Below are 12349 nucleotides of genomic sequence, written 5' to 3'. Positions count from 1 at the left end.
AAGCAAGCGTAACAGTGGCGGTCAAGTAGCTGGTACTGCTAAGAAACAGTAACGATGGAAACAGAAGCGAAAATAATTGAGAGAGGGGAGCAAGGCGAAAAGATAGGAGACATTACTTGTTCTTAAAACATGAATCGTTCCACACGATTTTAAAGCAGCAGCAGGATTCTAAAGAACAAGATCACAGAACACATGAGGTCTGCTGTCGATGATGTCAACAGTAACACCAAAGCGCGGAAGAGTGATGGAGAAGACGGAGAAACTGCTTGGTTTGTGGATGCAGGGTCAGCATCAGCCTTGAGTCCCACTAAGTTTAACACTGATTCAAGAGAAAGCTAAAACCCTTTATGAAGACTTGAAGCAGAATCACAGCGAAGAATCAGAGGACGCATCTCTTAATGCCAGCCATGGCTGGTTTCATGAGTTCAAGGCGAGAGCCAAATTTCACAACGTAAAAGTAAGTGGTGAGGCAGTGAGTGCAGATAGAGAAGCTGCCCAGGAATTTCCTGAAATGCTTTGAGAAATTATTGACGAAGGTACGTATTTACTCAAGCAGGTTTTTAACGTGGATGAGATAAGCCTGTTCTTGAGAAGATGCCAGACTGAAGTTACATCAGTATGGAGGAAAAATGACGCCGGGCTATACAACAACAAAGGACAGGCTAACTCTGTTGTTCGGTGGCAATGTTTAGGCGACATGAAGCTGAAGCCTTCCTTAGTTTATCATTCAGAGAGCCCTAGAGCCACTGAAAACATAGCCAAGGGCTCTCTTCCTGTTGCATGGAAGAGTAACCCCAAAACTTGGGTTACACAGGCCATGTTCCAGGACTTGTTTTTCCACCACTCTATCCTGGAGATAGAGAAATACTGCTTGGAGAAGGATGCCCCATTCCACAATGTTTTGCCATTCAACAACACTCGATGTCACACCATATTCATGGATGACTTTCATCCCATGTACTGCATCTGCCACAAAATATTCATTGCTCATCTAACTCATGGACTAGGCAGTTAAGAGTCACTTTCAAGAAATATTATTCATGTCATACTTTATCGAATCAGGAACAACCTGTGACAACTTTGGAAGAACTATAACATCTACAAGGCATAAAAAAAAACATTGACTTTGCTTGGTGTGAACTTATGGCCATCATCATGAATGAGGCTTGAAACAAGCCCACAGTCTGTTCACAATTTTCTTGGATTTGAAAAAGTGGATGAGGAGTTCAAAGAGGTCTTCAGCAACTTAGTGACCCTCAGCAAGAAGCTGGAACTAGATCTGCAAAAGGACGACTTAACTGAACTCATGGCTGTGCAACATGAGGAGCTTACTAATGATGATCTGATGGAACTGGAGGTCCAAGGAAAGAATGAAGAGAGACAAGTGAAAGAAGTAACTAAAGAACCGAAGAGATTCATGGTGCAGGAAACAGCAAGGGCATTTTCTTTATTTGAGGAGGCACTGTTAGTTTCTGAGGCACAGGACCTGAATGCAGAACGGTACACAAAGGTTGCAGGAGCCATCAGAATGCAGTCCAGTGCTATCATGTCATCTATGATATGAAAAAGACCTACTACTCAGACAGCACTGGATCATTTTATCAAGAGGGTGGATAAAATAGAACCACAAGGAACCAGAACCTATGCCATCAACATCATGTGTGAGTCATATTGCAACTTGCCCTCTGTCCCCTTTGCTGATGACCCTTCAGCTCTACTTGGGCTGTTCAGTCACTCAGTCGCAAACCCAAAGACCACAGCACACCAGGCTTCCCTGTCCTCCACCATCTCCCAGAGCATGCTCAAGTTCATGTCCACTGAGTCAGTGATGGCATCCAACCATCTCATCCTCTGTCATCCCCTTCTCCTGCCTTCAATCTTTCCTGCATCAGGGTCTTTTCTAATGAGTCAGCTCTTTGCATAGGCGGTCAAAGTATTGGAGATTCAGCATCACTCCTTCCAATGAATATTCAGAATTGATTTCCTTTAGGATTGACTGGTTTGAACTCCTTGCAGTCCAAGGGACTTTCAAGAGTCTTCTCCAACACCACAGTTCAAAAGCATTAATTCTTTGGCACTCAGCCATCTTTATGGTCCAACTCTCACATCCATGCCTGGCTACTGGAAAAACCATAGCTTTGATTTTATGGACCTCTGTTGGCAAAGTAATGTCTCTGCTTTTTCATACACTGTCTGGGTTTGTCACATCTTTTCTTCCGAGGAGCAAGTGTCTTTTAACTTCATGGCTGCAGTCACCATATGCGGGGATTTTGCAGCCCCGGAAAATAAAGTCTGTCACTGTTTCCATTGTATTCCCATCTATTTGCCATGAAGAGATCAAACCAGATGCCATGATCTTCATTTTATTAATGTTGAGTCTTAAGCCAGCTTTTTCACTCTCCTCTTTCACCTCTATCAAGAGGCTCTTAAGTTCCTCTTTGCTCCTCCACCCCGTAAGGGTGGTGTCCTCTGCATAGCTAAGGTTACTGATATTTTCTCCTGACAACCTGATCCCAGCTTGTGCTTCATCCAGCCTGGCATTTCCCATGTTGTACTCTGCATGTGAGTTAAATAAGCAGAGTGACAATATAAAGCCTTGATGTACCCCCTTTCCCAATTTGGAACCATTCTGTTATTCCATGTCAGGTTCTAACTGTTGCTTCTTGACCTGCACACAAGTTTCTCAGGAGGCAGATAAGGTGGTCTGTTATTCCCATCTCTCTAAGAATTTTCCAGTTTGTTGTGATCCACACAGTCAAAAGCTTTAGTGTAGTCAATGAAGCAGAAGTAGATGTCTTTCTGCAACTCTCTTGCTTTTTCCATGATCCAACAAATGTCGGCCATTCAATCTCTCATTCCTCTGCCTTTTCTAAATCTAGCCTGCACATCTGGAAGTTCTTGGTTCACATACTGTTGAAGCCTGGCTTGAAGGATTTTGAGCATGACCTTGTTAGCACGTGAAATGAGTGCATTTGTGCAGTAGTTTGAACATTCTTTGGCATTGCCCTTCTTTAGGACTGGAATGAAAACTGACCTTTTCCAGTCCTGTGGCCACTGCTGATTTTTCCAAATTTGCCAGTATTATTGACTGCAGCACTCTAAGAGCATCATCTTTTACGATTTGAAATAGCTCAGCTGGAAATCCACCATCTCCACTAGCTTTGTTCACAGCGATGCTTTTTAAGGCCCACTTGACTTCACACTCCACGATGTCTGGCTCTAGAAGAGTGATCACACCACTGTGGTTATCTGTGTAATTAAGAGCTTTTTTGTATAGTTTTTCTGTGTATTCTTTCCACCTCTTCTTAATATCTTCTGCTCCTATTAGCTCTACTATCGTCTACCTTTTCTCCCTCTTCCAGTCAGGAACTCTTCTTGCCCGTTCGCTCAATGCCAGCCCCCATATGTCACATTCGGTACTGTACCACTGTACTTTTCAAGGTAAAATACTATAAAATATCAGATGTTTTATTTTTGATGACTTTTTAAATGTATTATTTGTGTGAAAAGTATTATATTTTTCCTATATGTATAGTATGACCTATTACAGGATCATACCATACAGCCAACACAGTACAAGACTGTGCTAGTTAGATACCTAGGCTAACTTTGTTGGACTTAGGAACAAATTGGACTTAACGAATGTTCTCTCAGAATGGAGTTCACTCATATATAGAGGATTTACTGTACAGAGAAAACAGACCAAACTTCCAACCTTTCTGTGACAGAGGCCTATTAGTTTATCTTCAAAGCTAGGCCTAAGGGAAGGTTGCTAATTAAACACACAGATAAGGACCAGCTGTAATCCTCTCTTATAAGGCCTCAGAAAAAGACCTTAATGAAATGGAAATCAGGGATTTATCTGACAGTGTACAAAATAAGCCATAAAGATGCTCACTGAGCTCAGGGGGAAAACAGATGAAGGTCAGAATTTCAACAAAGGAAAAGAAAATACAAGAAAGCAGCAAACAGAAACCACAGATCTGAAGAATACAGTAACTAAATTGAAAAATACAACAGAGGGCTTCAACAGCAGACTGGAAGAATGAAAGAAGGTATTAGCAAACTCAAAGGCAGAGCAATGGAACTCATGTAATCAGAGAATCACAAAGGGAAAAAAAGAATACAGAAGAGTGAAGATAACTTAAGGGACTTAAGGGAGAGCATCAAGCAGACCAATCTTTGTATTGTAGGTGTCCCAGAAGGAAAAGAAGAAGGGCATAAAACTTATTTGAATAAATGGTGAAAACTTCCTTTACCTAGAGAAGAAAACAAGTATCCAGATCCAGGAAACCAAGGCAAAAAAAAAAAAAAAAAAAGATGAATCCAAAGAGACCCACACCAAGACACATGAAAACAAAAGTGACACAACAAGCAGGAGACCTTAAAGCAGCAAGAGAAAAGCAACCTTTTACACACAAGGGATTCCCCGACCCCGCCCTGCAAGATTTATCAGCAGATACTTCAGCAGAAACTCTACAGGCCAAAGGGAGATAAATAGACAGGATATATTCAAAATGCTGAAGGGAAAAACTGCCAAATAAGAACACTCCACCCAGAAAGTTGCCCTTTAGAATTGAGGCAGAGATTCAGTTTTCCAGACAAGTAAAACCTAAAGAAGTTTATCATCACTAGAATGGTCTTACAAGAAACCTTAAAGGGACTTAATCTGAAGCGAAAAAGTGCTGATGAATAACAGGAAAACACATGAAAGTATAAATCTCACCTATACGAAAATTCAAAAATCTAATGTCATAAAGATGAGTTAATCGCTTATAAAGCTAGTATGAAATTTAAAAGACAAAACTAGTAACAATAAGTACAATAATTTGTTAACAAACACAAAAGATAAAAAGAAATATATTGTGATACCAAAAACATAAAACATGCGAGCGGGGAGCAGCAAAAACTTACAGCTTTAGAAAACATTCAAACCTAAGTTACTATCAACTTAAAATAGGCTGTTAAAGCTCCAAAATGTTTTATGTAAGCCTCATGGTAACCACAAAGCAAAAACCTATAAGAGATACACCAAAGAGAAAGACAAAGGAATATAAGCATTCTATTTTGAAAAATAAATCACAAAGAAAGACAACAAAAGAATAAACAAAGGAATAACAAAACAACTAAAAAAAATTAAGAAAATAGCAATAAATAAAAGAGTTAGTCACTCAGTCACATCTGACTCTTTACAATCCCATAGACTGTAGCATGCCTTGTTATTGGAATTCGGCCCATGGGACTCTCTAGGCAAGCATTCTGGAGTGGGTTGCCATTTCCTTCTCCAGGGGATCCTCCCAACACACGGATCAAACCCAGGTTTCCTGCATTGCAGGCAGATTCTTTACTGTCTGAACCATGCATGTGTGCATGCTAAGTCACTTCAGTCATGCCTGACTCTATGTGACCGTATAGACTGCAGCCTCCCAGACTCCTCGGTCAATGAGGATTCTGCAAGCAAGAATACTGGAGTGGGTTGCCATGCCCTCCTCCAGGGGATCTTCCTGACCCATATCTCTAACATCTCCTGCACTGGCAGGCAGGTTCTTTACCACTAGAGCCACCGGGGAAGCCCGTCAGAGCCACAGCTATCAATAATTAGTTTAAAACTAGATAGACCAAATTCCCCAATCAAAAGACAGAGAGTGGCTGAATAGATTGTTAGGAATATTTTTTTTTTTTTTAACCTTGTGTATTTTTTATCTTTGGCTTCAGAATTAGCAAAACAGACCTCTGACCTGCTTCTGACCTGCCTGGACACTGCTCGGATTCCATGCTTGCCTGCAAGCACAGTAAGTTAGGCAGCACTTTAGATAAGAAAGGGAGTAGATAAGAAAGGGAGTGGGTCTTGGAATTCTTGAATCCAAGGAGGCCTGGCCAACCCTCTGGGCTCTAACAAAATCATAAGACTCACAAAGTGAAACAAACAGCATTGTAAAAGTTAAAAAAAAAAAAGTTGCATTATTGTATGCAAACTGATGATGATAACCAATACAACAGAAGTACAAAGTGCCATAAGAGATTACTATGGAAAATGACACACCAACAATTTGAATCCAGAAGAAATAGATCAATTCCTACTAGCAAACAACTTGTCAAGACTGTATTATAAAAAAAATTTTTGAACAGACCGTTTAAGACAACTGAGTCAGTAATCAAAAGCCTCTCAACAAAGAACAGCCTAGGACTAGATGGATTCACTGGTGAATTCTATCATTTAAGGAATGAATACCAATCCTTCTCAAATTCTTTTAAAAGTTGAAAAGGAAACTGCCAAACTATTTTTATGAGCCTAGCATTACCATAATACCAAAGACAGACAAGAACATTAAAAGAAAAAAAAAAAGTACAAGCCCATATTCCTGATGAACATAAATGCAAGAATCTTCAACAAAATTAGGAAATGAAATTCAACAATACCTTAAAATAATCATAAGCCAAGATCAAGTTAGATTTATTTAGAGGATGCAAAAAGGTAACATGTGCAAATCAATCTGATATACTACATTAACAAAATGAATGCCAAAAATCGTACAATCATCAATAGATGCAGAAAAAGCATTTGACAAAATACAGTATCTATTTAAGATAAAATTCTGAACAAAGTGGGAACAGAGGGAATGTACTTCAACAAAATAAAAGCCATAAACAACAAGCTCATAATCAACATTACAATGAATCATTAAGTCAGAAGTTTTCAGAAGTTTTTTCTCTAACGTGAGAAACAAGACAAGGATACCCTCTCTTTCCACTTTTATTCAGTATAGTATTGAAAGTTCCAGCCAGAACAATTAGGCAAAAAAAAAAAAAAAGTAAAACTGTCAGTATCTGCACATGACATAATAGTACACACAGAGAACCCTAAAGACTCCACCAAAAAACTATTAGAAATAACATATACATTCAGTAAAGTTGTAGCATACAAAATCAATATACAAGAATATACTGTTTTTATATACTAATAAAAAACTATCAAAAAGAGAAATTAAGAAAACAATCCCATTTATGATTACACCAAAGAGAATAATACCTAGGAATAATAAACTTAACCAAGCAAGTAAAAGACCCGTACACTGAAAAGTATGACTGATGAAAGAAACTTAAGAGAGTGTACTGGAAACACATTCCACGTTCATGGTTTAGAGGAATTAATATCGTTAAAAGGCCCATACCACCCAAAGCAATCTGCAGGTTTAATAAAATCCCTATCAAAATTCCAATGGTGTTTTTCACAGAAATAGAACAAACAATCCTAAAATTTGTATGAATTACAAAAAATTCGAAGTAGTCAAAACAATCTAGAGAAAAAAGAGCAAACCAAAGGCATCATGCTTCCTGATTTCAAACTAAATTAGTGATCAAACTAGTATGGTATTCACATAAAAAACAGACATATAGACCAATGAAACAGAATTGAGAGCCTGGAGATAACCCCATGCCTATGTTGCCAGTTAATTACCGTCAAGAATATATAATGGAGAAAGGATAGTCTCCATGGTGTTGAGAAAACTGGACAACCACATGCAAAAGAATGAAACTGGACCACTTCCTTACTCCATACACAGAAATGAGCTCAAAATGAATTAAAGACTTCATTTTAAGACCTGAAACCATGAAACGCCTAGAAACATAAAGATAAGCTCCATGACACTGATTTTGGCTATGACTGAATTTGACACCAAAAACAACGAAAGCAAAAAAAAAAAAAAATAATAAGTGGGATTTCATCAAACTAAAACAACCTCTGCACAGCTAAGGAAACAATGAACAAAATGAAAAGGCAACCTCAGTTCAGTTCAGTTCGGTAACTGAGTCATGTCCGACTCTTTGTGACCCCGTGAATCGCAGCACGCCAGGCCTCCCTGTCCATCACCAACTCTCGGAGTTCACCGAGACTCATGTCCATCAAGTCAGTGATGCCATCCAGCCATCTCATCCTCTGTCGTCCCCTTCTCCTCCTGCCCCCAATCCCCCCCAGCATCAGAGTCTTTTCCAATGAGTCAACTCTTCGCATGAGGTGGCCAAAGTACTGGAGTTTCAGCTTTAGCATCATTCCTTCCAAAGAAATCCCAGGGCTGATCTCCTTCAGAATGGACTGGTTGGATCTCCTTGCAGTCCAAGGGACTCTCAAGAGTCTTCTCCAACACCACACTTCAAAAGCATCAATTCTTTGGCCCTCAGCTTTCTTCACAGTCCAACTCTCACATCCATACATGACCACAGGAAAAACCATAGCCTTGACTAGATGGACCTTTGTTGGCAAAGTAATGTCTCTGCTTTTCAATATGCTACCTAGGTTGGTCATAACATTTCTTCCAAGGAGTAAGCGTCTTTTAATTTCATGGCTGCAGTCACCATCTGTAGTGATTCTGGAGCCCCAAAAAATAAAGTCTGACACTGTTTCCACTGTTTCCCCATCTATTTCCCATGAAGTGATGAGACCAGACGCCATGATCTTCATTTTCTGAACGTTGAGTTTTAAGCCAACTTTTTCACTCTCCTCTTTCACCTTCATCAAGAGGCTTTTTAGTTCCTCTTCACTTTCTAACATAAGGGTGGTGTCATCTGCATATGTGAGGTTATTGATATTTCTCCTGGAAATCTTGATTCCAGCTTGTGCTTCCTCCAGTCCAGCATTTCTCATGATGTACTCTGCATATAAGTTAAATAAGCAGGGTGATAATATACAGCCTTGACATACTCCTTTTCCTATTTGGAACCAGTCTGTTGTTCCATGTCTAGTTCTGTTGCTTCCTGACCCGCATACAAATTTCTCAAGAGGCAGGTCAGGTGGTCTGGTATTCCCATCTCTTTCAGAATTTTCCACAGTTTATTGTGATCCACACAGTCAAAGGCTTTGGCATAGTCAATAAAGCAGAAATAGATGTTTTTTCTGGAACTCTCTTGCTTTTTCGATGATCCAGCAGATGTTGGCAATTTGGTCTCTGGTTCCTCTGCCTTTTCTAAAACCAGCTTGAACATCAGCAAGTTCACGGTTCACGTATTGCTGAAGCCTGGCTTGGAGAAGCTTGAGCATTACTTTACTAAAGTGTGAGATGAGTGCAATTGTGCGGTAGTTTGAGCATTCTTTGGCATTGCCTTTCTTTGGGATTGGAATGAAAACTGACCTTTTCCAGTCCTATGGCCACTGCTGAGTTTTCCAAATTTGCTGGCATAGAGTGCAGCACTTTCACAGCATCATCTTTCAGGATTTGAAATAGCTCAACTGGAATTCCATCACCTCCACTAGCTTTGTTCATAGTGATGCTTTCTAAGGCCCACTTGACTTCACATTCCAGGATATCTGGCTCTAGGTCAGTGATCACACCATTGTGATGATCTGGGTCGTGAAGATCTTTTTTGTACAGTTCTTCTGTGTATTCTTGCCACCTCTTTTTAGTATTTTCTGCTTCTGTTAGGTCCATACCATTTCTGTCCTTTATCGAGCCCATCTTTGCATGAAATGTTCCGTTGATAACTCTAATTTTCTTGAAGAGATCTCTAGTCTTTCCCATTCTGTTGTTTTCCTCTATTTCTTTGCACTGATCGCTGAGGAAGACTTTCTTATCTCTTCTTGCTATTCTTTGGAACTCTGCATTCAGATGTTTATATCTTTCCTTTTCTCCTTTGCTTTTCACTTCTCTTCTTTTCACAGCCATTTGTAAGGTCTCCCCAGACAGCCATTTTGCTTTTTTGCATTTCTTTTCCATGGGGATGGTCTTGATCCCTGTCTCCTGTACAATGTCATGAACCTCAGTCCATAGTTCATCAGGCACTCTATCTATCAGATCTAGTCCCTTAAATCTATTTGTCACTTCCACTGTATAATCATAAGGGATTTGATTTAGGTCATACCTGAATGGTCTAGTGGTTTTCCCTACTTTCTTCAAAAGCAACCTAGTGAAAAGGAAAAAATATTTGCAAATCATATATCTGATAGGGGGTTAGCAACTAAAATATATTAAGAACTCATACAATGCAACAGCAAACAAAAAATCATGCATTAAAAAAAAAAATGAGCAGAGGATCTGAAGAGACATTTTCCCAAAGATTTAAAGACAGCCAACAGGTACATGAAACGGTACTCAACATCACTAATCACCGGGGGGGAAGCAGATTAAAACCATAATGAAATCTCACCTCACACCCATTAGGATGGCCATTATCAAAAAGACACGATATAGCCGTTCTTAATTCATAAGGTTCATGGAAACATTTCAGTAAACAAATCAGGTAATATTTAACATATAATGCCTGGTTATAGTAATGGTTCAACAAATGTTAGCTGTTATTATCTAAACTATGATCATTTCACTAAAATGGAATTTTTAACTCCCCAAAGCTCTAATTTGGAAACTTGAGGCTAATGTCATACTTAATACACCTCCTGATGAAAGGGAAAGTGGACAGTGAAAAAATTGGCTTAAAGCTCAACATTCAGAAAACGAAGATCATGGCATCCGGTCCCATCACTTCATGGGAAATAGATGGGGAAGCAGTGGAACCAGTGTCAGACTTTATTTTTGGGGGCTCCAAAATCACTGCAGATGGTGACTGCAGCCATGAAATTAAAAGACGCTTACTCCTTGGAAGGAAAGTTATGACCAACCTAGACAACATATTAAAAAGCAGAGACATCACTTTGCCAACAAGGGTTGTCTAGTCAAGGCTATGGTTTTTCCAGTGGTCATGTATGGATGTAAGAATTGGACTATAAAGAAAGCTGAGCGTCGAAAAATTGATGCTTTTGAACTGTGGTGTTGGAGAAGACTCTTGAGACTCCCTTGGACTGCAAAGAGATCCAACCAATCCATCCTAAAGGAGATCAGTCCTGGGTGTTCACTGGAAGGACTGATGTTGAAGCTGAAGCTCCAATACTTTGGCCACGTGATGCGAAGAGCTGACTCATTGGAAAAGACCCTGATGCTGGGAAAGATTGAGGGCAGGAGAAGGGGACAATGGAGGATGGGATCGTTGGATGGCATCATCAACTCGATGGACATGGGTTTGGGTGGACTCTGGGAGTTGGTGATGGACAGGGAGGCCTGGCATGCTGTGGTTCATGGTGTTGCAAAGAGACGGGCAGGACTGAGCGACTGAACTGAACTGAATACTCCTCCCATTCCTCTGTTCACATCATGAAACATCAACTCATGTGGCTATAAGCTCTGACAAGGAAAGGGATCTATCCTTACGGTCATTCATCCCTCCCTCACCCCAGAACTCTGAACATAGCAGGAAATTAAAAATGTGTGTTTAAAATAATGAAGCCTCTAGTTCAAACGATACATACCCAAAGCGCAACCTCGCCCTTCCACCCTGTTTCACAGATTACACAAACCAAGACCAATCAGTCTAACAGAAATGCCAAAACTGGGATGACAGTCTATCCCAACATCCTTCCTTACATTATGCAGATGAAGCAAGAAACTAGAAAATAATTTTTTAAACCTACATAGCAAAAAAGTCTGAGTCGCAGGAATTTTCTTTTCACACCGCAAGCTTTCCCAGGTACGACAGACTGACAGCCTCAGGAGCCGTCACTGTATCGGGCCATCACTGAAAGGGAAAAGCATCTCAGGGCGGTCAAGGGCTTTCTCCCCACAGGCAGGAGCAGGTTCTCCCGGGCCCTCGCTCCTCCTCCAACCCCGGTTTTCAGAAAGGAAAGCAGGCTTGCGCAAAGGAGAGGACCTACATCCCTCGCGGTCACGGGAGTGCTCCAGGCGCACGGCCCTGAGGTCCTTCCTCAGCTCCCCACGCACCCTAAGGCGACGCGGGGCCCCCGGGCCTCAAGAAGGAAGGCGCCGCCGGAGAACGGTCGCTAGGGGAGGAAAGCGGGAGAGCTGGGGCAGCGAAGGTACCTCAGAGGCGCCGAGTCGCCAAGGAACGCGCTGCCCCCGGCTGCCGGCAGCACCTGCCGGAAGTCTAAGTCCCCAGGCGGCGCTACGTCCCACAGGGAAAAGGCACCAAAAGCGCACGGCTAGCGCCATGTCGTATAACTCTCAGTGCTGACTTTTCACCTCTTCAGCCGCAAGGAGCGGGGCAGAGCTAAAGGCGTTCCGTCTCTCCAGAGGGAGTCGCGCCTGCCCACTTCCGGTTTCACGTCCGCTTCCGGTTTCACCCCCGCTTCCGGTACCGCGCGGCAGCTTCCGGCGCACTACGTCCGCGGGCGGGCAATGCCCCATTAGGTGGGACGTAGTGGCTACTCTCCCCTGCGCCCGCTGGGACGCGGCCCGGAAGATAGCGACTTTCTGGCTGCAGACTTCTACCCATCCTAGGAGTTTGTCTTGGCTTTGGCACAAGGGCAGATCAGCATTCCGTAATTTACGTCAGATCAGTCGCTCAGTCG

The 12349-nt window shown here is 41.5% G+C and overlaps 1 protein-coding gene across 5 annotated transcripts in view; it reads right to left on the bottom strand.

Annotated features, from left to right (window-relative positions):
* The window catches only part of RMDN1 (regulator of microtubule dynamics 1), a 36475-nt gene extending 24360 nt beyond the window's left edge, over positions 1-12115 (bottom strand). Inside the window, exon 1 of one of the 5 annotated variants that reach the window (XR_011570677.1) lies at positions 11862-12113. Coding sequence is in view for 2 of the 5 variants with exons in the window: in XM_070802953.1 (XP_070659054.1) it covers positions 11862-11990 (129 nt within the window). In the remaining 3 variants the exon portion in view is untranslated. Of the gene's footprint in view, positions 1-9855; positions 9877-11455; positions 11560-11861 lie in introns of those variants that run through there. The other 4 variants (XM_070802953.1, XM_070802952.1, XM_070802954.1 and 1 more) reach the window with 4 other exon arrangements.
* Positions 12116-12349: the final 234 nt, after the last annotated feature.

This window comes from Bos indicus, chromosome 14 (assembly GCF_029378745.1).
Source record: "Bos indicus isolate NIAB-ARS_2022 breed Sahiwal x Tharparkar chromosome 14, NIAB-ARS_B.indTharparkar_mat_pri_1.0, whole genome shotgun sequence".
Classification (NCBI taxonomy): Eukaryota; Metazoa; Chordata; class Mammalia; order Artiodactyla; family Bovidae; genus Bos; species Bos indicus.
This window is presented reverse-complemented; position numbering and strand designations above follow the sequence as displayed.